The following is a 26,955-nucleotide window of genomic DNA, read 5'->3' as shown; positions in this document are numbered from 1 at the left end:
AAAAGATTTGAGAACAAATAAAAGGTACAAAATGAATAAAACTTTAACGTGTTAATAATAATTAATTAGCATTTTTGAAATTCATATGTCCTTGTGTTGGAAATGAATAAAGTTTTTGGTTATTATTATTTTAGAGAGATATTTTAATCATAAAGAGATCTTATAAAAATAAATTCATAAACTGACGTAATTTAATGTGGTATGTTATATTGTAAAGTAAATATAATGTATTATATGAAATTATGTCAGTTTATAAGTTTTTTTTTTCTAGATATTTTTGTGATTTTATCACTTCTCATTATTTTTAAAGTTCAAAGGATTTCATGGTGATCCATGATGCCATAATACAATTCTATGTGATAAAAATGCAAAAGAGGAGCTATATTTTGATTATTCTTCATCCACAATGTGAAAAATAATAATTGATTGATGGTAAAATGAGTAGTAAAACAATATATAAAAGTTGTATAGGATATTGAGGCGAACGAACTTGACAATGGTCGCTGTCAGAAGTTTTTCAGTGATGGATAAACAACATTCGTCACTAAAGGTACCTGTGAAGACACTTTTCGGATGTTGCGTCGATTATTCTTGCCTTGACAGTTGACAGAACTATCAAGTCGTTTATCAGTTTCTTCTCGAGGAACCAAACCCTCGTCGTTCTCTCCTTCCCATCGTCATCCCTCGGCCGATTCATGGTAAGTTTTCTCTCTTCTACCGCCATTATTTCCGTTTGAATCTCATAGAATGATTGAAATCAACTTCCATTTCTATAGTTTACCCTTTCTATTCACACAAACAAAATTTATGCACTTCTTTTTTCGTGAGTTCTAAATTGCTTGATTTATCATCTGAGATCAGATGCTGTGTCACAATAATATGCCTACAACTTGTTTGTGTAAATGTTTTATTCTGTTAGTTCAATCCATTGACCATTTGTACCTCACCAGAACAATAGAATAAAAGAAAAGAAACTGATGGAAGCAAAGTAAATGCAAGATGTGTTCCCTTTCCATTGTCTCTAACCTCATATATTGGTATTATGTTCATCAGGATTGACTTTGGCCCTCCTTTTCTTGTATTATGCGAATGTGTGTCAATGTTGTTTGTATTAAAGGGGTTCTGTCATTCTCTCTCTTCATCGCTCTGTATGCAATGCCTTATAGTTTATATGATTTTTTTTATCAATCCCCTGATCTTGCTGTTGATTCTGTGTGTGCTTGTGTGAAAGAATAGGATTTGGACCCGTACCATTGGCACCCATGGTGGATGTAGTCTCCACCGGCTACAGACACCTGTGGGTGGAATGTGTGCATATGTGAAACGTTAATATAGTTAGCATGCTACTTTGAATTTAGATGTCCAGATTGCAATTAAATACAAAAAGATTTCTTTATTTTTTAAACCTTCAAGAGTTATGATAGTCTTTGAAAGGGGGTTATGGTGTCTGTTCTGATTTCACTGCTATTGTTGTCTTCACTCGCTTCCAGTGGGGATTTTGGCATTCAGTGAGATGCAACCTTGAGTGTGCTGAAATGTTAGGTATATAATAGGGCAAGCCATGGAAGAGCCGCATTCTGTCAATAGTCCTAGAAGAATTCTCAGTCTGTCAAAGAAAAGGAGGGCAACTGTTTCATTTCTGGATGCGGATGAGAGGGATTCTGGGTTTGGAGTGTCTGGAGAGCATGGTCCCAAGCCATCAGAAGTTTATGGATTCGTAGGTTCCATAACTACTGTCGTTGCTACAGGTTCACTTCAACATTGCACTTTTTACTTCATGTTTAGACTTGGTTGTGTTGAAGTTGCCTCATTCTTTCACACTGAAATATCTCTGGAATATGCCTGAGATGCTTCAAAATGTTTCAATCAATTTATCTTTGGGTTTTTAGGTTCCATAAGTACTGTTGTCTCTACAGGTCCACTTCATATATCTCACACTTTTTACCTCATGTTCAGACTTGGTTGTGTTAAAGTTATTTTGCACTGAAATATCTCAGGAATATGCCTGAGATACTTCAAAATGTTTCAATCGATGCATACAATGCTATGCTTGAGATTAGCTTGACCTTATAACGTTGCGTGCACCTTAGTAGAAACAAGGATCATAAACATGTCATGCTGGCAAAAAGGAAATGCATCTTTATACCAAAGGAACATTGCCACGTCTACATTATTTCTTCCGCATAAAAAAAATATTTTTTTTTTCTCAGACAGCTTCATCTTGTGGCTCTATTTTTCATCAATTTATTCATTTGTCCTTAGCTTGAAAATTCTTTATGCTGCTAGTATGAGTTTAAATAAATAATGTGAGAAGGTTGAAGGAATATTTGGAATCTAGAGCCACTTTGTTTATCTAGACATAGTGATAGTAGTTTGGTGTCGTCAATCTTGTTCTACTTTTTTGTTTGACAAGGTGTCAAATGCTGGCGTACCTGTTGTTTGGCATTATAAGTGCTTTTTCCCTGTCCATAAATGGCTAGGGTGTCATAGATAGATCTTGGCCGAAGTTTTGGGATTACTAGCATCACTGGGGCTTTGTGGATTTTTTTACACCTCTGTTGCTGTGAGCAGTTATTTTCCTGGTATGGGCATATGTTCCAGAGGCTTGGCTACGTTCTATTGGAATCTTCTACTACCCCAGCAGGTATCTAACATTGGTTTCTATGCTTTGTTTTTCAGCCTAGAATTCTTTTAGGCATATTTCCTGTTGAGAAATGCCTCGGGTGAGAGGGAACCTAGATCTCAGTAGAGCTTAGTTGTGTATGGTCTCCTCAATCAGACTTGAATAGTATTTGTAGATCAAATTTAGAAATTAAAATATTTTCTCCAATTACCCCCTAGGAATAGCTCTATAGTTTCTTATTTTTTAATTTTTAATTTATGGGAAAGCCATACTTATGTTACGTATTTCAGGTATTGGGCATTGGCAGTGCCTGTTTATGTAATGGTGACAGTAGTATTAGCTTTGGGATTTTATGTTGGTCTTAACTTCATCTTGACTCCTTCCCCAGCTTCCTTAAACTCAATCTATGGTAAGCATCAACTAACCTTCATTACAAAATATAATTGAAGATCTCCTTGAGGTTTAGGAAGACAATGATATAATTGTGTCAACCCATTTTGCTTCTGTTTTTAACTATTTATTTTTACCATGAAAGATGCGTGCTTCTTTCAAGTCTGTTAACCTTGTGCTCATCACTTCTCCAGATGAATTCAGTCGAGAACCATCAAGCCACATACCTTCAATGGATGGAGATGATCAGCCCATTCAGCCAATTTCTGATATTGGCATCCATAAAATTAATGATCTCATGTTTAACAGTGTAAATTGACATTCCACACTCGGCTAGGGCCGTTGGGCATCTATATTACATTTTGTCTGAGAAATGTGTGCTATTCTTCTGTTGAGGAGATAGATCATTGAGAAAGTATTCTAGTCAATCTGTCATGAAAGGTGATCGTGGTCTGAGCTTGAGTAATGATACATTTACATCTCTTTTACAACTCATTTTATAATAAACCAATGCAAACAATAGTTGGACAATCACAACAGTTGAACAAAAGCTAAGTCAATCACAAGTTCTGAAAGTTCATTTGGAAGTGTTTGGAACTGTACAACTCACCGGCGTTTTCGAACAAAAAGAACTGCCAAAATTTTCGACAACAATATGGGAATAAATGCATAAGTATATACACTTTGTATACACCAATTACAAAGAAAAGTTTCCAAAATAAATAATATTGTAACCTAAATCCATTCCCTGATCAACTAGGCTAAGTGAGCAATCCTCATCAAATTTGAAGCTGCAGTTTTTGGTAGTGGTGAGAACCTGGATTCTACCATCTTGAGCTTGTTCTGCTTGTTCTTTTCTCCATGGGAATTGTCAAGATTTTGAGAGTCAGCTACTTTGAACGCAATTCTACCGCAAATGGGCATCCCTAAGAGTTCAACCTTAGGTAATAACTATATTTTCTTGGTTGCTATTCTGACTTCTGATCTTGGCCATCTGCGAAGTCAGCAGCTCATGCACTCTAACCTTCAGCTGCAGAGAAAAAAATTCTCTAGAAAAGTCACAAGGCAAATCTGGAAACCAAATGTTGGAAGAATTTTAGAACAGGAAGGTTTTGGAGTGAATGATTCTAGAAATTTATAAGCATCAACTAACCAGCATTCAGGTGTAAAAAAAGTCGGGTTATGCGTGTATAGTAATGAAGGTATTCAAAATTATAGCCTTCTCAACCACCTATCCACCAGGATAAAATTCAGAGCAAAAAGAATACAAAAAGGAAAAAGCGAGTCGCAACATTATAGGTCCAAAATTTTCTCCATAATTCATAATACCTTTGAAGGGAGAACGAAATCTAAGAAACAGAAGGTGTTATGATTACATTGTTACACCACCTATACTAAAGGCAATTAAGCTTCCTTTTCACGAAATTTGAATGTGGAAAAATTTAAGTTGAAACATAAAAAAAAATCAAGAAAAGCACACAATCAAGGCTATTTTGAAGACCTAAATTTTCATTAGATAGTTACTTATCAAAAAAGATTTTCGTAAGATAGTTACCTCAGCAAGCCCTGCTTCGCTCTTTATAGATACATGCATAGCTCCATTAGGTCCCATTTTCCGGTACCTTGCCAGCTCTACATGATCAGGACTATCCTCTGTGATGAAGACCACGGGAGACTTTTGCAACAGATCACATTTGGACACAACATCGACCCACAGATGGTCACTGAACCTTTCCTTTATTTCTTTGTATATGAGAAACTACAAACCCACCGTCAATAACACAAAGTATGTCATTAAGAGATAAAGAAAAATCTTAAATGCAGCACTCTCTAAGTGAGTGGATTTCAGAGAGGTTAAAATGAATGTCTCTCTCTCTAACAAACAAGGCAATCTCTTCCTCAGGTAATTGAAAATCCATTGGAAAAGAACAGAGAAATTGAAACCAACAGCCATTCCATTCACCATCACTTAATTGTAAGTGTTCATTTATTTCCCCACACATTCTGCAAATAAACTTATAGCACTGTAGTAGGGAAACTTTCGAGGGTGCAATGCACGGGACCAGGGTTTACTCTGTAGGGTTGGGTCCGAAGGGCTTGCCTTGGAGAGGTTCCCCGACATAAAAAAAAAAAAAAAGATTCGCCACTCATAGCACTGTAGTAGGGCATGCCTTTGTGTTATAACGTGAGCCATGTAACGGGCAAATGAGATGTCAAAATTCCCTCTTACTGCATGTGCATTTGAGACTCAGAATTGAAAACCAACTATTGATCAAAATCACAGCCATAATAGTTGATCAAACCACTTATGCTCAGTGTTTGCTTCAAGCATTCCAACTCCATACAAAATTGCAATCATATATAGCTTTGCTTCCCAAGCATGTGAAATAAAAACCTGACTACAAAGTAACATTTTATGCAATTTAACTTCACCCAGTGCCATAGAGGTTGCCTACCGTCTTGTCTTTACCTTTACAACCAACAGGACTACAAAAACACAATACCTGATCAGAAGGTGAGGTCCCACACTCTCCAGAGAGGTCATGAACATATAATATTGCGGTAGGCAAATGTGATAGGACAGCAAGTGTCAACTTTTCCAAATTATTCCTGTCCTCTGCAGAACAAGGAAAGAAAAAGATGAAATGTGTAAATAGCAACAATAATGGTGTTCTATAAGTGATTATATTCCTGTCAGGTAATTCAAGCTGGGAGTTATAATTAAGGATAGTGTCTTACCATCGGATCTCTTCAGTAAGCCAGGAGTGTCTGTCACCTGTGGTTAATTTTCCAGTTGTAACTAGAATTGAATAAATCTTAAATAAAAATAGCACTCCACATCTTAAGATTGAGTGATTGACCTGAAAAGTCTGGTAGTTCAGAACTATATGACCCATTAGTATTCCTCTTGTCGTAAAAGGATAGTTGCAAACCTAAAAACAGAAGGGAAGAGTAGGGTTGAAAAGATAACGGTTAGCAGCCAGAAAAGAATATATATATATATATATATTTTTGTCTCCAATCTTAATTAACCTGTGAGTTTAAATACAAAATTAGGACTAGAGTTCTTAAATGAAAACATATAGGCATTGATGATTAATGTATTGACAAGCATTCATAGTGCGTTTATTTTTGCTGTTGTGTTGGTAGTAAAACTAATTAAACAATAAGGCATCATTTATCCTATTTTCACATTGCCTGAGTTATAAGATCTAAGATTGCTTTAACTTGGCCGAGTCCCACCGGGCATGCGTGTTTTAATTAATTTTTTTCTGATTAACATTTATGTTTTACTTATACAAAAAAAAAAGATTGCTTTAACTTGGCTTAATAACACCCCTCATTTACAGCATCAGTATAACTTCAATCTGTATAAACAGATCCATAGAAAAGCACGTATAATCATCAATCAGTATTCAAGTACCTCTGGCTTCCCTGTAGAGAGTGTGCGGACCAAAGATGACTTGCCCACATTAGGAGCTCCAACAAGACAGAGAGTTGGTGTTTCCAAATCAACAACTGGCATTGCCCGTAAAGTCTGCAAATGTTAAAGATGATAATAAAAGAAACCGTTAGAAAACAATTAAATAATGATGCAATTTGCCAACAGAGATAATTCATGCTCAATCTGACCCAAAAATGTAAAGTGATTCCTGTCAAAGTCTCATAAGTAAATTCAGATTCCAAATTCCAAAAAAATAAAGCCAACTTACGTGTACATGCTTTTCTAATAATTAACCAAGATGAAATGATTACACTTCTATAGAGATCAACATTTAACCTAGAGTTGCAACATAATAATTTATAATCGTGTAATATTTCCTACTGATTTATGAGCGGAATAAAGTATGTGGTGGCATAGTTTCAAATAGATTTATCTTTGATCGAAGCGTCTCGCATAAAAAGGAAGAATACCTTGGCAATATGTAACAAATCATTGACAACTTCAGCTTCATGGTTGAACACCTCTTCAATTTTCTTCACACCCTGCAGACAGGACCAAATGAATCTTAGATTGTGTGAATGTAAAATATATTCTCAACAAAGAAAAAAGCGCACCTCACTTAGTCTTTCCTCAGCTTCACGCTTCGTTAAGGACTGCACAGTTTAAATGGCAGAATAATGTTAACAAACAATAACCCCTGCCTTCTTTCGTACCAGAACTCTAGTTTGACAACCACAATATGAAATCTAACAGTTTGATGGCTGGGTTTTTCTTAAGTAAAAACTTGTCAACCATGTTAATCCGACCCCTTAATATCTCCGTTTAATTAATTAATTAATTTATTCTTCTTATTATTTGCTTCAAAATCATCCAAAGGCATATGTTGTCGAAAGCACATAAGATTCTATCATCTGAAGCATGTTTGTAAATCTACATGGACAATATGCAGGATGAGAGCAATTTAGGAATAATATGGGATTCCCTAAATTATCTGGGAAGGTTAATGAAAAAATTTTTCCAGTTGCAAGTCCGAATATAAATTAATAGGTTCCAACGTGGCTTGGAGGAAACTTAAGATTGCATCTGACATCATTAGTCCCCATATTTGACCACACAAGTGACACAGCAGCACTTAAACTTGAGCCAAGATTCAAACCTTGGCACAGAAAGAAGCATGTTCCTTTCCGACAGATACCACCTTCTTCCTCAGAGCATCAACATTTCCCAATACCTATCAAACCACGAGTAAATCCACAGTCAGAAGATTTATAAAGGAACTATAAACCATCACAATAAAGTGTATGTTATTTTTCAATAGAAGTAATGAACAGCCACAATATCTCTAGTGGTGAAAACAAAACTCAATCAAGTGTCCTGAAATTAAATTCTCTTGCAATGCAAAACAGTCAAGAGTGCTGATCAGAGTTGCACACAAAATGATAAAACTTCTTCTCTCTAAAAACCAACCAGCCAAAAAAGTAAAAAGGGAAGAAGAAGAATAAGAAAAAAGAAGATGAGATGATACTGGACATGTTACTGGCTCAGTAAGGATAAGAAAAAATCCCTAAGAACTCCCGAATTCTCTCTCCTAAAATTCTCTCTGTACACTTTTCATTCTTTGGTTTTCATATTCTTGTTTCTGGAGTTCTTTGGGCTGTTTATGGTGGTTTTCCTTGTGGTGATTAGTATGTAGTCCAGTTTAGAGTGCCATGATAACTGGTTTTTGAGTTATTGGGGTGTTTTAAAGATGGTTTATCCTGTAGAGGTGGTGATCGAATCTAAATGTTTTATCTTGTCTAAGACTGGGGGTGGCATGCTGAGGGTCATCGAAAGAAACTGGAAGTCAGAACATGTGGTTCTGTTTGGCCCATCTTCAGTGCAGTGGCTTGGGAAGGTGTTTGAGGAGAGTTTGGAAGGTGGAAGAAAGGAGGTTTATTCAGCAACTAGAGAAGGATACTGTAGTTTAACTGCCCAGCGATGCTCTAATCATCGAGGCAGATATATTGAAGTTGCTGAGTATAACCAGGGGGGAGAAGAAATGTCTTGTGCATTCCAGAAGGGGAGAATGGTTGGGGGTGGAGGAAGATGCGAGAGATGCTACTTGAGCCGAGAATGGTGCCTCGGGGTGGAGGACAGTGGGATGCTGTCAAGGGGGGGATGAGACACCAAGCTAGGACGTACAAGGAGGTGCTGGCTTCAACGTTGCCGAAAGGGGGGAGGAAAGGAGACGGTGATGGGAGGGGTTCTGTCAGGGTAGGTGGGCGACGTGAAGCTCTGTCGAAGCAGTATGGCGTGATGAGCAACTCACATGGCAGTAGTTGTGCGACATGTCAGGAGGTAAGGGATGTACGTAGGACGTTGCAGGAGGTGCAAGGACAGCTACGCATGCTGCAGAAGGACATGTCCGACGTTCTAGAGGCTGTCGTTCTGTTTAAGGAAAGGGATGAAATGGTGAATTTAAAAGGCAAAGGGAAGGTTTCGGGTGATGGTTTTCAAGTGGGTAAGGGCCGGGGCTTGTGGAGGCAGAAGGGTGGGTTTCCTAAGGCAAGTCCTAAGGTTTTGTTGGGCTTCATACCTGATGGGGCTGGGTCATCTAAGGCCAAGGAGAAGGCCTCGTCGTGTTCGCGCCCAAGTGATGGGGTTGGGCCTGGGCCGGTAGGCCCATGTGTTGGATCTGGGTTCGGGGCGAACCCAAAGTCCACGGAAGGTTCACGAGTCTTCGGGAGCCCCAAACCCGTAAGCTCCAAACCCGTCGAGCTCCAGAGTCTTGGTTTCGTGCCGGAAAGTGTGCCGGCGACGGAAGATCAGGTGGAGGTGACACAGACGGCGCCGACAGAGGAGACGGGGGTCGCCGGTGATGGGCCGCCGTCGTGTTGTGCGCAAAATGCGCTGGTGAAGTTCGGATCGAGTTTCTCTCCCCTAAAGGAAGCTCAGACGACGCCGATGGTTGGAGGGGATGAAGGCCTTGCTCCGGCGAACGTTTCTGTCAAAGGGTATGATGATTTTGAGGTGGCTGAGGAGGAGGATGACTCGGTTGATCTCATGCACTCGGTGGAGAACGAGCTGTTTCTCCCTGAGTCGTGCGACCAGATTCTGAGTTCGGTGGAGGATGATTTTTTCTTCTCTCAGGCGTGTGATCAGGTGGCGTTGGAAGGGATTCCGGTGGGTGAAGAGTTCCAGAATTTTCAGATTGAAAGGAGGGGCATTCCTACTCCATTAAACTACTGCTATCCAACCCAAGCCTCAGATTGGGTCATTAATAAGGTGAAAGAGATTCAACATTACGTGGGGATTAATTGTGAAGGGTATGAAGAGCAGTTCATAGCATTGTTAGCGGCTTTGGAAGCGGGACATCAACAAAAAAGGAAAGGGGATTCGAAGAAGAATCGGGAACTGAAAAAATTGGCGTGGTCGATGAATTCAGAGGGAAGTTCCAGTAGGAATAGGGTAAAAGGGAAGGGGCTGGCTGTTCCCAAATGAAGCCTAAGATTGTGTCTTGGAATGTGCGTGGGCTTAACGAGGTAGATAAGCGCCACCGGGTTCGACACTTGCTTCGTGAGTGGAAAGCAGACATTGTGTGTTTACAGGAGACGAAGCTAAAAATGATTGATAGAAAGATGGTGCGAAGTTTATGGAGTGGGGCTCATGTGGATTGGGTTTACTTGGCCTCTATAGGGGCATCTGGAGGAATTGTAGTAATGTGGGATAGGAGGGTGGTGGAAAAAGTGGAGGAATATATAGGGATTTATACGGTAGCGTGCTCCTTTAAAAGTGTGTTCGATAATTTCTTATGGGCTTTTGCAGGTGTCTATGGTCCAAATCTAGATGCTGACAGAGGTTTTTTGTGGGATGAACTAGCAGGGGTACATAGTTGGTGGGATCTTCCGTAGTGTATTGGGGGAGATTTCAATGTTGTGAGATTTCCAAGTGAAAGCTTCAGAAGAAGAAGAGCGAGGCCTGCAAGTGTGGAGTTCTCAGAGTGTATTTTTTATTTGAATTTGATAGACCTTCCTCTCGCAGGGGGCCATGCCACATGGTCAAACAACCGGACTTGGTCTCGCTTGGATTGCTTTCTTATTTCCCCAGAGTGGGAAAGTCATTTTCCTGAGGTGTGTCAAAAGCGGTTGGTACGTTTAAATTCTGATCATTGGCCTATTTTGCTAGACTGTGGTGGTATTCATAGTGGGAGACGATACTTCAAGTTCGAGAACATGTGGCTGAAATCAGAGGGTTTTGTGGAGAGGGTTAAACAATGGTGGATTTCTTATCAGTTCAATGGAACGCCTAGTTTCATTTTTGCGAACAAGCTGAAGGCATTAAAGAGAGACCTGAAGGAGTGGAATAAACAATCGTTTGGAGACATAAGGGAGAACAAGAATATCAAGTGGTTGGAGATTCAGGAGTTAGATAGACTTCAAGAGGTGAGGCCACTTTCTGAGGAGGAACAATTACAAAAAACTGTGTTGGTCGCAGATCTTGAGAGAATTATTTTGCAAGAAGAAATGTCTTGGCGTCAAAAGTCAAGAGCATTATGGTTAAGGGAAGGGGATCGGAGTACGAAGTTTTTCCATAGCATTGCAAACTCACATAGAAGAAACAATAATATAGAGGTTTTGAAAATTGAGGGGATGGAGTGTAGGGATGAGGAAGTTATCAAAGAACATGTTACTGATGTCTTTGAGAAGCTCCTTACCGAGCCAGTGGGATGGAGGCCTACTCTTGATGGGTTGGTTTTTGACACCATTGAGAGGGGGGATGTAGCTAGGATGGAGAGGGTTTTTGAAGAGGTCGAGGTGTTTGAGGTGGTAAGGATGATGGTGAAAGACAAGGCCCCCGGACCAGATAGTTTCTCTATGGGGTTTTTCCAAGATTGTTGGGAGGTGATAAAAGATGATCTTATGAAGGTGTTTCAGGAGTTGTACTCGGTTGGAAAATTTGAGAAAAGCCTTAACACCACTCTCCTTGCTTTAATACCTAAAAAGGTGGGGGCAAGTGAGATTGCAGATTATCGGCCTATTAGTCTAGTGAATGGAGTTTATAAGATTATTTCTAAAGTACTAGCTAATCGGTTGAGTGTGGTGTTGGGGAAGATTGTTACCAAACCTCAAAATGCTTTTGTAAAGGGTAGACAGATTCTGGATGCAGTTCTTATTGCTAATGAATGTTTAGACAGTAAATTGAAGGATAGTATTTCAGGGATTCTGTGTAAGTTAGATATGGAGAAGGCGTATGATCATGTTAATTGAGATTTTCTTCTATATCTACTGGATAGGTGTGGTTTTGGGGAGAGGTGGAGGTCATGGATTAGTTGGTGTATTTCCACAGCAAGATTCTCTGTATTGATCAATGGCAGCCCAAAAAGTTTTTTTGCGAGCTCTCGGGGCTTGAGACAAGGGGATCCACTTTCTCCCCTACTTTTTGTCCTTGTGATGGAGGCACTAAGCATGATGATCTCGGCTTTGGTAAATAACGGTTTTGTAAGTGGTTTTCAGGTTGGATCCTTGAGTAGGGGTATTACTACTATCTCTCATTTGTTGTTTGCAGACGATACGCTTATTATGTGTGACGCCAATTCTGACCAGTTGAGGGCTGTGAAGGCGTTGCTTCTTTGTTTCGAAGCAGTATCTGGCTTAAAAGTGAACTATGATAAATCCGAGGTGGTGCCGATTGGGGAAGTCCAGAATGTCCAAGAGTTAGCAGGGATATTGGGTTGTAAGATAGCGTCTCTTCCTATGATGTACTTGGGACTACCGTTGGGTATAAACTCGAGGTCTTGTTCGATATGGGATACGGTGATTGAAAAAATAGAAAGGAGATTGGCAGGTTGGAAGAGAATGTACTTGTCAAAAGGGGGCCGGATCACGTTGATTAAGAGTACACTTTCTAACCTACCCACATACTTCTTATCCTTATTCCCTATACCGGCTAGTGTGGCTAGTAGAATTGAGAAGCTACAAAGAGATTTTCTGTGGGGTGGTTTAGGAGAGAAATTTAAATTTCATTTAGTCAAGTGGGAAAAAGTCTGCCGTCCTATTTCTAGTGGCGGATTGGGTATCAGAAACTTGAGATTGTTCAATCGGGCGCTGCTTGGGAAATGGTTGTGGCGTTATACTAAAGAACCGGATGCCTTATGGAAAGTAGTGATTGAGATGAAGTATGGTGGATTAGGGGAGGGTTGGTGTACTAGAGAAGTTAGAGGCACCTATGGAGTGGGGCTATGGAAACATATAAGAAGAGGGTGGGAGGCATTTCATCATCACACTCGGCTTCAGCTGGGTACGGGGTCCAGGATCAGATTTTGGAAGGATGTTTGGTGTGGTAACAACGCCCTTCAAGATTTGTTTCCTCTACTTTTCCTAATTGCAAGTGATAAAGATGCTACAGTGGCAGAGCTTATGGAAAGGGTGGATGGAAGTACACACTGGAATATTAACTTCATCCGGGCGGCACAAGACTGGGAGGTGGAGAGTTTTGTAGACTTGTATAGTCTGTTGTATTCTTGTCGTCCGAATATCCAGCAGGAAGATGGGTTGTGGTGGACTCCAGTGGGGAGAGGGGTATTCACAGTTAGATCCTTTTATAAGGTTCTCACACAAGAACCTGAGTCACAATTTCCTTGGAGAAGGCTTTGGAAGAACAAGACTCCACCCAAAGCTTCCTTTTTTGTATGGACAGCATCCTTAGGTAAGATTCTCACTACAGATAATCTGAGAAAGAGGAGGATAATCATTATAGATTGGTGCTGCATGTGTAAAAGCGAGGGTGAGTCGGTGAATCATTTACTCTTACATTGTGAGGTTGCTAGGTCTCTCTGGTATGAGGTGCTGAATAGAATGGATCTAGCGTGGGTGATGCCAGAATCTGTGGCGGAAATGTTGGCAAGCTGGACCTCTATTAGAGGTGGGCAACAGATCAAAGCGGTTTGGAAAATGATTCCGAATTGTATCATGTGGTGCTTGTGGAAGGAACGCAATGAGCGGACATTTGAAGACAAAGAGAGATCTTTGGCGGAGCTTAAAGTTTTCTTTTTTAGGACTCTTTGTACTTGGGCTATTGCTGTAGACTTCAATGGTATGAACTTTCATGATTTCTTAGTTTCTAACGTGCCTTCGTAGATAAGGCTTATAGGCATTTGTAACTGGCACTTTGTGGCCTTTAATGAAATAATAATTCTTGTTTACTTATCAAAAAAAAAAAAAAATTGTAAGGATCATACTAGCCAAAGTTTGTAGTCAACATAGTATGACCAATTATTTCATAACGCAGAAAAACCCCACTAAGACACAAAATATTTCGTGCATAAAATGTTTACTACTAGTTGGTAACTATTACCTCTTCATAATTCCCATCACCAAGTGTTAATTCAATAAGAGATCGTTCATAAGGGTGAAGATATTTCTTCTTTGGAAAACTCTCCAGATATGTCCTCAAGGGAACAACCAATTCCTGAAGATGCAAACAGGAAGTTATGATGTCAGTGTTGAACAGTTTCCCCGTGTAGAAAAGATGAAAGAATAAATGAGTTTGTACTAGATAATAACATGACAGATATGAAGTTAAGGACAAACTTTCATCAGTGCATCAAGTTGTTTTGCACCTCTATTTCTCTCTCGCTTTGCAATATTGGCAATCCCTACAAAATAACGAACTAAATATCAAGGGTTGCAGCAAGTTTTGGAAACCAACATCCACCTATTTAAGAATATCAGGTAAAACCAGATCTGCCAGTGATGAAGCAAAAACACACTTTTTATCGGTAAACCAAAATTTTAATGGTAAGGATGACCCAAAAACACACTGCCGCCTAACATGTACCCTTTGTTGGTAAAACCCTTTTTGCCTTCCTCAGTGCTGAATGAAGTATATCAACAGATGGCATCACCATGGGCAGCTTTTGAAATGCACCAACTGTATCAAGTTTTGCTGATGACTTGTCCTAAATTAGGTCATTGGAAATTGAAAACACAACCACCATTAATTCTTTTCCCACTTAATGAAAAAGATAACCACAATAAAAGTATAGAGAAAGCTGAAAATTAAATCGTGGAGTGGAAAAATAACTTTAACCAGGTCATATTAGTTTGCTTCAAATATTCTAGAAGTTCACAACAAAATAATCTTTGACAATCATTTTTGTTTTTCACTTATAAAAAAATCCATAATTTTTTTTCTATTTCTAGTAATTAGGATTTCTTGCCTTTTTAAAAAAAAAAAAAAAAAACTTGTTAGGTGTTCTTGAGTATACTCCCTGTGTACTTGGGCAACACCTCTTTTTATCAAAGATAAACTTATTTGGACATACCAAATACATAAGTTTTAATGTCATATGAGAACTAATAACTAAAACTTCAAGCCAAAAGATAGATATAGAAGCTACATGAATATAAAAAATGATCATTTATTAACCCTCATTCTCTTTTTTCTGATATGTTCGTGACACCAGATAAACGAGAATTACATGAAGAAATACCTTCATTTCCTTTTCTTGCTTAGTTTGTGTAGAGGGTACATAGCTTCCATTGACAACTTCATACGTGGTAGTTTGCACGGTTTTACAGAAGCACAGAGTTGGATAAAGTTTCCGAACAGGTATGACATTCATACCTGTGTTCCAAGGCAGTTTATTCGTAGCTGAGAATAAAATCATTTAACGTCTAAAACAAATTTTCATGCCAACTAGAACTACATTTCTGAAATTAGTTTTAAAAAACAAGCAAACAACTAAAAGTATTAAAAACAAAATAGAAATCATAGCACAAATAATTTGAGCATAATTGGCGTTGGTCTTCTTCCAACATGTGTCTCAAACAGAAAACAACTTAAAGTGTCGAGCTTTACGACTAATTCATAAATCTTTTGCTCACTCTTTCTTTCCAACCAAAAAGGAAGCTTAAAAATTATCGGTAAAGATAATATATTGAAACCAATACAAATTGGTATTTGGCTTAAAACGACATCAATATAAGAAAGAAAGAAAGTTCTTAAAGCATTCATAAGATTGAAAATAACAAAAAAGAGAATGCTTTCAAAAACAATGCTTGAGAGAGAGAGAAAGAACCTCTGGGGAACTTGGAGCTTCTGAGAAGCATATTGGTGGAAGGAATCTGGCATAGTTGGAAGAGACTGGAAGCCCTGCTCATCTTTTAATTCTGCAGAGGAAAAGGGGGCGAATCGTTGGTGGGTTTTAGCTCTTTAACCACTTTTGGGGTTTTATTATTTATTTATGCTGCTGGCCGGCTGGGACGGACAAAACAGATATAATCTTAACTTTTGAATTATTATTTTGAGACCTGTTTTTATTAGATTTTGTAAAAGTAGATAGTAAAAACTACAAATTATTTGAATACAAATTTTTTGAGAAGTTCTTTTATTGATTTTTATGAAAATTATAAGTAGATTTGAAAAGTCATTTAGATTAAATTTTTTGAGAAATGTATTTATTTTAAATTTTTATAAAAGTTATTCTAATTTTTGTATATATTTTTTTACCCAAAATCATAGTAATTTGAAGAAATTACAAAATCATAATAATCAAAGTTAAAATGATAAGGAGTCAAAAATTTATTATTATTATTATTATAATTTTTTACAGAAAAACACAAGGGCAGTGCAAGGACAGCCCCATAAAACAGGAGAGATCAGAGTGTTTTGTGAGAGAGAGAGAGAGAGAGATTGGCATATTCTCTCTGACTCTCTCCAACTGCCATATACAATAATACTATGCTATCTCTTGCTTCTCTTCAGCTTCCTCATCATCACCTCCTCTTTTCTGACCACTTAACCAGAACCCATCTGCAGAAAACTGCAATTTATACACAAAATCGGTGTGACTTGGCGACTGTCTCCATTCCTCGAATGTCCACTTCATCAAGTCCTTACCCAACAGAAAGGTATAGCTTTTTTCGTTCCATTTTAGATTATTTGTTTTATTCTTTGCTTCCCCTTTTGGATTTTAGTTTTAATCGTTATTATCAAAGTGTATGTTGTCCATTTCTTAATCTACATTTTTGCTCTAGGGAGAGTGTCTTGGGGTCCAATTCGTGTTGGAATCACATTTTGATGCACCTTTTGTCTGACTCTAGGTGCTCATCATCATCCTACAAGGAGAATATTTTCATTGCTTATTGATAATTCGAGTGAGATAAATGCATGAACATGCATTGTTGGATTACATTGCAATTTATATGTACCTCAACTTTGCTCAACCTAATAATTACAGAGTAGTTGATACAACGCAATTGAAGGGAAATTCCTAAACTTAGCTCAACCTTTCTGATATCAACTTCGGCCTCTCTTCCTTACGCCCTGTGAAGGGTGAAAAGAAAAGAAAATGTTTCAATTTTTAGTTGCAAGGCCTGCTGTAAATTGAAAAGGCACGCTCTTTTTTCTTCTTTCTTTCTTCCTCTTCCTCAACATCCAAACAGACTTCATATTTTTCAATTTTGTGTAAAGGGAATTAAAGTACATTCGGGAGTTTTGAGAACCATTTCATTTTTTAAAGAATATTTGTGCATGGTGTTTATGCCTTGTGTACGTTAACAATCTTGCAGTTACTAGACTGAAAACAATCAGGAGACCACCTTTGCTTTCATATATACATTACAAACACATATACTTCTCTATATATTTATTTACCCATATTCATCATCTATGTCACTTGCAACTTGCATGAAATAAATAAATAAATTAACTAGAAAGAAAAAATGAAAGTACTTGTTTATCATTATGATTTCTTCTATTAGTGTTGTGAATTCTCTTGTTACATTCAGGGATAGCAGAAAATACTCTCTCGCTTGTCTCACTCCTCTTCAAGCAATTCTGTTTGATATTGATGGAACACTCTGTGATTCAGACCCTCTACATTACTATGCCTTCCGTGAAATGCTTCAAGAGGTATTCCTTTATGATATCATGTTTAGTCATATCTTATGAAGCCAGCTGAAATGCAAGTGCTCCACAGGTAGGTTTCAATGGTGGAGTCCCCATTACTGAGGAATTCTTTAGTAATAATATCAGTGGCATGCACAACGAAAATCTATGTCATGCCCTCTTTCCTGATTGGGATCTCCAAAGAGCACGGAAATTTATGGATGATAAGGAAGACATGTTTCGGAGGTAATTTAATGCAACTGAATATGACATGCATGAGTCTTAATCCGGACAACAGGTCAGAGGGGAACCTTGTATATGATCCAGTTAGAATGGATTCAGTAGCTTAAATGTTGGTGCTGGGTAGAATTGAATTGCTGTATGTTTCTAGCACAGCCTTCCAAGTTGGTACCCATAATACTTTGAAATGATGTGTTGAGTTGTACCACTATCAAGTGAGGGTCTTGTCTGGAACCATGTTACCACCTTTCTTAGTCTGTAGGACATGTTCCAAAATTTAAGATCTCAAAATTGTTTTGGCTATAATACACTGAGGATGAGACATTACTATTCAAACCTCAAGTGTTTGAGCTCCTTGACGGTTTGCGTTTGTTAAAACTGTATATGCTTTTTACAAACCGGAAAGTACTTGCTAAGGACCCTGGATATTGTTTGTCTTAGATTATGCCATCTTGAATCTGATTTATTGTGTGGAAAAAATAATACAGGTTGGCGTCTGAACAGCTAAAACCAGTTAAGGGTTTGCAAAAGTTGTGCAAATGGATTGATGAACATGGGTTGAAACGAGCTGCAGTGACAAATGCGCCAAGACCAAATGCAGAGCTCTTAATCTCAATTTTAGGGCTGTCAGATTTCTTTGAAGTTCTTGTGATTGGAAATGAATGTGAACAGCAGAAACCGTTTCCTGACCCCTACTTGAAGGCTCTCCAAGTACTTGAAGTGTCAAATAAGCATGCTTTTGTGTTCGAGGTTTGGCTTCAATATTGTGTGCTCTGCATGAACACCAGCATAAAATAGATAGACATTGACATCTGACTTATTCTGTGTCTTTTGGTTTTGGCTCATAAAGGACTCTATTTCTGGCGTGAAAGCCGGGGTGGCAGCCGGAATGCCGGTAGTGGGCATGGGTTTAAGAAATCCTGAGAACTTATTGACGGAAGCGGGAACCTCTTTCGTTATCAAAGATTTTGATGAGCAGAAGTTGTGGACAGCATTGGAAGAGTTGGAGAATAAGGAAGGAGTGACAACAGTAACAACTTGAAACTGCATGGCCCATCTTAAATTAAATAGTCCAGAGGGAAAAGCTTGTACATTGTGAAATCAGTGGCATTTTACAGGAGATTTGTATTTATTCAATGATTCAATTCACTCATTGAGGCACTTGGACATCATAGCTAGACTAGTGGATAGCAGGTCTTATTTTATTTGAATCAGAAGCCAAAACAAACACCGAATTAGAGCTCAACTCAAAACATGACATTCCTAAATATAGCAATTGGAAAATCACTCAAAATATAAAGATTATTATAGAGGAAACTACCTTTGAGATTCGGCTGGGTTTATATGTTGAGTTTAGTTAAATTTTTTATAAATAATAATGAGTTGAGATAATGGAGTTAATTTTGTGGGACCTACCTAAGATGAGTTTAAATGTGTTTGGATGTTAAGTTGAGTTTAGATATATTTATGAAAAATTAAAAAAGACTGTAAATCTCGTGTGTAAAAAGCCAAAACAAACACCAAATTAGAGCTCAACTCAAAACATGACATTCCTAAATATAGAAATTGGAAAATAACTCAAAATATAAAGGTTATTATAGAGGAAACTACCTTTGAGATTCGTCTGCGTTTGGATGTTGAGTTTAGTTAAATTCTTTATGAATAGTAATGAATTGAGATAATGAAGTAAGTTTTGTGAGATCCACCTAAGATGAATTTAAATGTGTTCGGATGTTAAGTTGAATTTAAATATATTTGTGAAAAATTAAAAAAAATTGTGAGTCTTGCGTGTAAAGAAGAATTGAATTAAAAAAAATTGTAAGTCACATATGTAAAGAGATTTTGAATTGAGATAAATTTAGTAATTTGAAAGTTAAGTTTTTAGATATTAAACTTAATTTAAAATTAGACTGAAGTGAATTGATTTCAGTTGAATCTATCAACCAAACGGGCGCATGCAAGAAAATACTTAGATGGATCGGTTGTCAACATGGCAGAGAGTGCAAGACCACCCAAACAAACCACCAAAAGTATGATTGGGATTGATTTATATCGCATTGCATTGGGACCCATGTTGGATAAAATTACCTATAGCCATTGGTAGACTATAAAATTCAGAGATGTGAGGAGGGAAAAAAAAAGAAATAAGACGGCTTAAAAGAAACTAAGCTATACCAATCTAATATGTTACACAGGAAAGCAACACAATAATCGTGTTTCCAATACAAGAATAGAGTGAGAAGTAAAATTATTACACGAAATAATAAAATATTGAGGGGGAACCCGAGCTATCCAAGAATTCAACAAATTCAGTAAGAATTTTATCCTGTGTATCAATTACTATAAAACAAGGCATCTATCTATCTCCAAAAAGAATTCCATCTTAGCGAGCCCATGATACAGAATCAATCTCGTCCCTTGCTGCCTTGTATAATTCAAGCCTTTTTGCACACTGTTGCCTCCTCTCCATCAACGCAGGGTCTTCGTCCAACAATTGCAAAAGCTGCTTACCCTGAAATAGTACCCGGAGTAACAGAGGTTTACTAGTCTACATTACTCAATATAAATGGCAATCTAATGGCAAGTTCAGAAGAAAACGGAGACATGGGTAATATGATGCATCAAATGATCCTCCAAGCTAACATCTAACATATCCATTACTATTTTAGAAGCCTTTAAGATAAAGGATCACATGTGTGTTTGAGAGAGAGAGAGAGAGAGAGAGAGAGAGTACCTCTTTCTTTCCAATTTGTATGTAGAAGTTATTTAGCAATGACTGTTTGGCCTCTCTGACTTGACAATATACTACAGCCTTGGGAATTGTGTTCTTAAGCGTCTCTGACACCATGCCCACATAAGAGGACACATTTGAGCCTATCCTCCTAAAGTGCCCCTCTACGTACCTGTCCGTAGTTGAGGCAGCTGGGTTTCCTCCCTTTTCCACTTCCTGTGGGAGTCTTCTAAAGAAATCCACGGTCAAATATGAAGATTCCATGTCCACCAATCGAACAACTGTCTTCCTACCATCTTCACGAAACCTTTCCAGGGCCTCATTAGCAGCAGCAGCTATTTCAGCTTGCAGAGTTGGAAAGCGTTTTAACTCCTATATAGTCACAAACATCAATATAAATTCTCTTCCTCATCAAACAATACCAATGCTTGTGTGTAAATGATTCCAGTAATTTCCCAGAATTTCACCTGAGTTTCTCCTAGTGACTTCCTCACAAGTTCTTTCAAAACAAAGTGAACCTACATTACATTAACAGGTCAGTCAACGGTGAAAAGTATCCACATCAGATTTTGATAAATTACTGCAAAATTGGAGATGCATTCCAGAAGATACCTACATTACCAGCAAGTATGAATAGTATGACTTACAGCATCCACAGAAGCTTCAGATGGGCCTCTAAAATAATTAAGTGCCCCCTCAATTAGGCGCCGGTAACCTTGCTCAGGGGCAATCAAGTGTGGCTGATAACCATCTGCTTCTGAAACCACTTTCTTTACATTCTGCAGAGAAAGGTGCCTGTCAAATGGAAGCTTCCTCAGAGCAGCAGGAAGCTGGTTGTCAAAGACTCCATAAATCCGATCACCTCCAGGCCGCCTGAATTTGGAAAAAAAACCAGACAAAAAAAAAATTATATCATCGGGAAGCAATCACGATTAAGAGAGCACATCCAGCTGATGCAGATAAAACTGTGAAAAAAAGGAAGTCGTTTGAAAAAACATCAAATTCAGTCCAGTTAACATCTAGTAACAGATTAACGCCTTGTTTGTGTCATAAGGTATTCTCATACATTCTCATATATTTTGAGATATTTCTTTCCCAAACATCACTCAAACACAAAACAATTTTCAATTTCAAATCTTCAACTTTTTCATCTAATCATTACCTAACATTATCGAAACACAAAACTCAATACAACTTTCCCAAACTTCCAAACAAAACACAAAAAACAATACAAAATTTTCAAATTTCAAAACAAAAATAATATTCAAATAATTTTTTAATTTTATAATATTTTTATTCAACTCTATTTCCCTTCCCGAAATCCAATAAAACATATTAACTCAAACAATTTTACTATTATTCACAAACCATTTCACTACTATTCACAGATATTCTGAAATATTCCGAGTGTCAAAGAGCCCTAAATTTTTTTTTTTTTTTTGATAGGTAAATAATGCTGGAACGATCATACCAGCACTAGTGCACCAGATCCCATCAAAGAGCCCTAAATACATCACAAGAATGCTAATTATGCATCTGCAAAACAGTATACTTTGCAGTTTACTTGATACAGAAACAGCTCAACTACAAAACCAACGATCAGGGCAAACAAAAATCTGGCTTCAGACAGCTTATGGTTGCATGGAAAACCACCCAACCAGAGCCCAAATTATTCACAAGGGTTAACACTCAAAAGAAGTCAAATGCAACTCCAATGTTGAAACCTCTTTTACTCAAGTTGTTTCTCATTGAACTCCAATTTTTAATGTGTAGATCGTAAAAAAAACTAGCATGAAAAGCAGAAAAAGAGAAATATATTTATCGCATTATAGTTGGGTTAATGGTAACATGCTCCAGCCACCAGCATGAACAGACTATATTGATGCCACCCACATTGGACTTGTAATATGCACATGGAACTTCTCCCAAGAAAGGTCAGCCTTTTGGCACCTTTAGTGAGAATGAAGAATATGTTCAAATTATTACACTATACTATCTCTCAAGAGAGTTCAGAGTACAAAATGAGCTCAATGATACATGATAACATCTGCTGCAATTGACTATGTCAGAGAGGAAAACTATAAAGATTTTGGGTTTCATAGAAATTACTTTCACAAAAATCAGAATTCCAAAACCAATAAATGTTTTACCCTCCATCCAAATGCTCCTTGAAAATCCGTTCGAATGCTCGACAAAGTTCCAAGACAGTGTACAGTTGAGCCTAAAACATCACATTTCAGTTAAGCAAAGCAAACGCAGCATCTTGTTTACAAAAAGTTACAACAGCTCCAAGCCACTCACCCCAGCATCAACGGCAATAGGTCTACCAAGATGATCCATCTCCGACTCAAGTTCATCAATGCTTTTGTTTATTAAAGACGTTATACTTGGAATGCGAGCCCTAATTACAGACTCCAAATGCTAAAAAAATACCACCATGTCAGTATGAAATCCTTTTGAAAAGATCACCTTAATATACAATGAAGCTACACAAAATAAAACCTTTGAAAGAAGTTTTGCAAGATACTCCGAGCCCATTTTACTGGATAAGTGCCCATAGTCTGGACTGGATGCAAAGTACTCACGCTCCTTACGCCTTGCAGCTATCATGTCAACATTTTTATTAATGTCAGCTTGTGACCGGTTCACAACTCCAACCCAAGGCTGTTGCAGTCGATAAGATCTTCCTTCAAGAACCTAATGGAATAAGAAATATTTAAAAGGCAAAGCATGTAAAGATTTTCAGACATTTATTGTCTTTTATTATTTATGAGAACCAAAAATGTAAAGGACGTACCAAAAGGAGCTGTAAAAACAAAGTTCTAAGTACCAATTATCAATAGAAAAATAAATGCTTCAAAACTATTCTATGTTGATCGCAATTCAGCTCAATGAAATGATAATACCAATTAAATCCTAAGCTAAACCTGATCTTAAACCATCATTCAAAAAATGGGCGACTTCAAGCACACAAACACACACAGAAAACTTACATCCAATGCATCGGTTCCTTTGTCCATCAAATCTAGCTTTGTCAAAACACCAAATGTCCGGTCACCTGTACAATTTACACAAAGGGACTCATAAGGGCAGGCCAAACAAAGAGAAACATAAAAAAAAAATCCGCAAAAAGAAGCACATAGAGCATACCACTGGGATCCACTTCCCTAGCAAGTTTGATAGCATCTGAAGTCGCAATATCTTGATTGGCTGGAGATATTGCTAATATGATAGAATTGGGCTACAGAAAGTACATGGTCATCAATTAAACAGAGAGAGTGCAAGACACTAGAATTTTAAAATGAAAAAATATGAAATATGTTTTTCAGAAATGAAAACATATGAAACAAAACTCAACTGGAGACAATAAGAGGCATTGGATCACAATAGAGGATAGAAAAAGGCTTGCTTAGAGGAAAAAAAAAAGGGCATGGAAGATAAATATAAAGGATAGATTATTAAGCAACTCACAAAAATATCAAAGAGAATCACATAAAAGAGAACCATTAGTTTGTCGTAAATCATTTAACAACTTTTTGATGAGGTTATCCAAGAATTTACTCATTATTATCTTCTTGCCCTTGTCTGTACATTTTTCTTGAAAAATTAGAAAAATAAGAAGCTCTCCGTACAAGAACCAAGATCTACACATTATTACAAGTCCATATGGCGCATACATATTCTCAAGTGTAGAAACCATACTTTGTTCAATTGGAGGAAAAAGGGAAGAGAAGGTTGTCATATTGGCTTACTAAGGAATTAAATAAGTAGAGCAACCGTTTGCAGTGAAGCACTATAGAGCTCACCTAATTGAAATGCTCTACCATGCATTATCCGAAAATGAATCATTTTGTTAAGAAGAAAAAGTCTAATTACCTTCTCAACATAAGATCGAACCATGCTTTCAATTTCTTGAACAATACTTTCAGGTTGTCCCTCTGAAAAAAGAAGGTCTTAGACTCTTAGCTATCGACTATAGTATAACACTATACAGAAGTTCAATCAGGTACATGACATACCAACAGCAACTTTTGTCAAACCCGGTAGATCAATCAGGGTTAAATTGACAACTGCCAATCAAGAAAAACAAAAGTGTCAGGTAAAAATTATTGTAATGCAGAGAATAGAGAGATATCCTATTTATTCCAACTCCATCTCACATGAAATCACAAAGTACAAGAAATCAGGAGAAAAAAAATTAGTGCCAGCAGAGAACACATTAAAATAACTAAAAGTTACGCACAGGTCTTATCTGGCAAAGGAAAAAAAAAACTTAATAGACTAATTGAAAGGACTCATCAATAAAAACCATAAGAATGTACTGAGAAGTTCTTTTATATGAATGCAAATCTTTGCACATCTTAACATTCATCTTTGAAATGTTATATGTCCAATCTCATAGCCCCAACACTCAGTAAAACTGATTTATTGTCTATCTCTTTCTTCCTTAAAACAAAAAAAAGAGCACAGCAAACATGTGAGACAAAGCAAGCCCTTTAAAAGGATTCATTCTGATATCAAATCTGTAATAAGTTTGTACATATTGCATCAGCTTTTTTAAGCATCAGAAGAAAAGGTTGATTTCATTTTCTGAGTTACACTATCACTTTTTTTTGGGATAAGTAATCGAAGATTTTCAGTATAAGCTAACTTGAGGATAAAATAAGATCATATTGGAAGAAGTATGTTAAGCACTGGTCATTATTACAACATAATAACATAACTTGCCACAAAGCACAGACAAAATACATATAGAGTTTGATAGTAGCACTCCATGGACATCATAACAAATTAACCCAAATAACAAGAAGGCAAGAAAGTTGACAAAAAAACTAAAATTAGTAACACACCATTTGGAGAATAGATACTGAGATGGATAGGAACAGGAGAAATCTGCTTCGTCTTCCCAGTTATTCTCTCAGTTTCATCCTGAATTTCCTTGCGAACCAGGGCTGTACAAAAACACAGAAACCTAAAATATCAGTTACAATATCACTTTTATCTTAGATGTCACGTCAATAAAAAAACGTAAAGAGAAAAATAAAATAAATTATACGACAAGCATCATCATAGCTAATAGAAAGTCAAGTATGAGAAGCCTCAACACATGCCACTCCTTCCAGAAGGCAATAGTAAGCTTGAATATGCAACCAATTTCAAGAGATTAAATTTCAAGAATTAAAACAGAATTGAAGATAACCAACCTAAAAAGGTATTCCAGAATGGTCACAAATCATTGGACCAAATGACAAAAAACATCTCAAGAAGGTTAAGGAAGCCACTATCAAAGCCCGATGGTATGATAAATCCTCCTTCAAATATTCTAAAATCATTTCTATCCCGAGGGCATAAAAGGTACGACCAGATAACAAGGTTAATTAACCATTTGTAGTTTATTTAGAGGAACAACTTTTTTTTTAATTTTTAATTTTTGACAAAATAAGAATGGAGATTTGTCGACAGAGCGACATGCAATACCAGGAACCAGTTTGTGAGGAAAAAGATTGGCATACAAAAATCGGTGAATTTCCTCCGAGGGAGATGAAGGAACTCGGCATACTCCTGCGATCCGTCATCCGTCTTGTGAAGCTGCAACACCAACGGCCGCCTCGTAACAATCCCTGCAATAATCCAAGTAAAAATCCCACAAATGATTACAGTCCGCTAAGAAAAATCCTGTAGACAAATAAGCTTCCAAAACCAAGTGAAACTGCCATTGTTCTTGCAGCCTAGTGGCACCTGCACCCATATCTGGGTGTCACGACCGGGCTCAATCCTCCTAAACATCCGATTGTTCAGGAAAAAGAAAAGAAACCGAAGTGAGACCAAAAGCTTTACCTGATCCTCTTGGAAGAAAGTCACGCCCAACGATGCTCTCCAATACCGAGGATTTTCCAGAACTCTGTTCTCATTTTCAAACAAGAAACTAAATCAGGCCAAATTCAATTGAAAATTTTACTTTTCCTTCCTAAAAAGAAAAATGAATTTTCTCAAGAAGCCTCACCTTTTCTCTCTAGAAAAAATCTATCCTACAAACTTCCCAGTCTCTTAAAATTTAAAACAAAAACGAAATTCTATAAAACAGGAAAAGAAAAGAAAGGATAGTTGAGTGAGAAACTTATGAAAAAAAAACCTGGCCACCGACGACGGCAACAGTGGGAAGAGCCTCCCAGAGAGAAGAGAAAGAGTTGTCTCCACCGCCATAGTCACCAAGAACGGTGCAGGCCCTCTGGATCCGGTTGACCAACCCGATCAAGCTCTCCATGGTAGTCATCTATCTCTCTCTCACACACACACAAGGAACCGAGAAGCTGGCGTTTCGGTCGAAAGAAACCCTAGAGAATTCCAGTAACCAACTCGAAGAAGCAAGAAGAAGAAGCAGCAGAAAGAAAATAGTATTTTTTACTTGGAATGAACGACGAGAGCTGAAGGACACTCGTCAAAAAGTAAAAATAAAATAAAAATAATAACAAGAAAAAAAAAAAAAAAAAGATGAAGGCGGTGGAGCGCACCGTTGCGTTTGGCTGGGGCCCACCGTAGTTTGGATGGCGTTTTTATGCCAACGGGCAACGGACGCGTTTTGAAATTTGAATCCTTCGGAAATGGGGACGACTTGCCCGCTGCCCTGTCTAATAAGGATTGAATTGTCTACAATAT

General features: G+C 37.6%; 4 protein-coding genes across 6 annotated transcripts; 2 read left to right on the top strand and 2 right to left on the bottom strand.

Annotated features, from left to right (window-relative positions):
• Window positions 1–566: 566 nt before the first annotated feature.
• Window positions 567–3,441, top strand: LOC108989658 (phosphatidylinositol N-acetylglucosaminyltransferase subunit P-like). Of its 2 annotated transcripts, none has more exons than XM_018963367.2 (5): window positions 567–698; window positions 1,554–1,748; window positions 2,572–2,644; window positions 2,914–3,032; window positions 3,208–3,441. In XM_018963367.2, exons 2-5 carry the CDS (start codon window positions 1,562–1,564, stop codon window positions 3,330–3,332), a joined length of 504 nt encoding a protein of 167 aa, XP_018818912.1. In that variant the 5' UTR covers window positions 567–698; window positions 1,554–1,561; the 3' UTR covers window positions 3,333–3,441. The 2 variants fall into 2 exon arrangements, with proteins under 2 accessions (XP_018818912.1, XP_018818894.1); XM_018963349.2 differs by having other exon boundaries at window positions 568–698; window positions 1,491–1,748.
• Window positions 3,442–3,553: 112 nt separating this feature from the next.
• LOC108989628 (nucleolar GTP-binding protein 1) lies at window positions 3,554–15,665 on the bottom strand. 2 transcript variants are annotated; one of them, XM_018963308.1, is made up of 14 exons: window positions 15,517–15,665; window positions 14,929–15,089; window positions 14,274–14,394; window positions 14,027–14,091; window positions 13,791–13,904; window positions 7,615–7,689; window positions 7,073–7,111; window positions 6,929–7,000; window positions 6,438–6,551; window positions 5,875–5,946; window positions 5,753–5,789; window positions 5,518–5,630; window positions 4,569–4,772; window positions 3,554–4,043 (listed from the first exon to the last, which is right to left on the bottom strand). In XM_018963308.1, the coding sequence occupies exons 1-14, from the start codon at window positions 15,596–15,598 to the stop codon at window positions 3,954–3,956; spliced, it is 1,359 nt and encodes a 452-aa protein (XP_018818853.1). In that variant the 5' UTR covers window positions 15,599–15,665; the 3' UTR covers window positions 3,554–3,953. The 2 variants fall into 2 exon arrangements, with proteins under 2 accessions (XP_018818853.1, XP_035546013.1); XM_035690120.1 differs by having other exon boundaries at window positions 14,929–15,062.
• Window positions 15,666–16,096: 431 nt separating this feature from the next.
• On the top strand, window positions 16,097–18,772 carry LOC108989650 (haloacid dehalogenase-like hydrolase domain-containing protein Sgpp). The gene is made up of 5 exons (XM_018963338.2): window positions 16,097–16,348; window positions 17,228–17,351; window positions 17,419–17,573; window positions 18,056–18,317; window positions 18,418–18,772. Exons 1-5 carry the CDS (start codon window positions 16,179–16,181, stop codon window positions 18,607–18,609), a joined length of 903 nt encoding a protein of 300 aa, XP_018818883.1. The 5' UTR covers window positions 16,097–16,178; the 3' UTR covers window positions 18,610–18,772.
• Window positions 18,773–19,721: 949 nt separating this feature from the next.
• LOC108989622 (dynamin-related protein 1E) lies at window positions 19,722–26,756 on the bottom strand. The gene is made up of 15 exons (XM_018963294.2): window positions 26,432–26,756; window positions 26,137–26,200; window positions 25,812–25,919; window positions 25,149–25,250; window positions 24,318–24,368; window positions 24,175–24,236; window positions 23,449–23,539; window positions 23,292–23,356; window positions 22,801–22,995; window positions 22,600–22,719; window positions 22,449–22,519; window positions 20,946–21,171; window positions 20,766–20,816; window positions 20,302–20,670; window positions 19,722–20,079 (listed from the first exon to the last, which is right to left on the bottom strand). Exons 1-15 carry the CDS (start codon window positions 26,570–26,572, stop codon window positions 19,951–19,953), a joined length of 1,845 nt encoding a protein of 614 aa, XP_018818839.1. The 5' UTR covers window positions 26,573–26,756; the 3' UTR covers window positions 19,722–19,950.
• Window positions 26,757–26,955: the final 199 nt, after the last annotated feature.

Source organism: Juglans regia, chromosome 5 (genome assembly GCF_001411555.2).
Source record: "Juglans regia cultivar Chandler chromosome 5, Walnut 2.0, whole genome shotgun sequence".
In the NCBI taxonomy this organism is placed as follows: domain Eukaryota; kingdom Viridiplantae; phylum Streptophyta; class Magnoliopsida; order Fagales; family Juglandaceae; genus Juglans; species Juglans regia.
The sequence above is the reverse complement of the archived record's forward strand: the minus strand, read 5'-3'. Positions and strand labels throughout refer to the sequence as shown.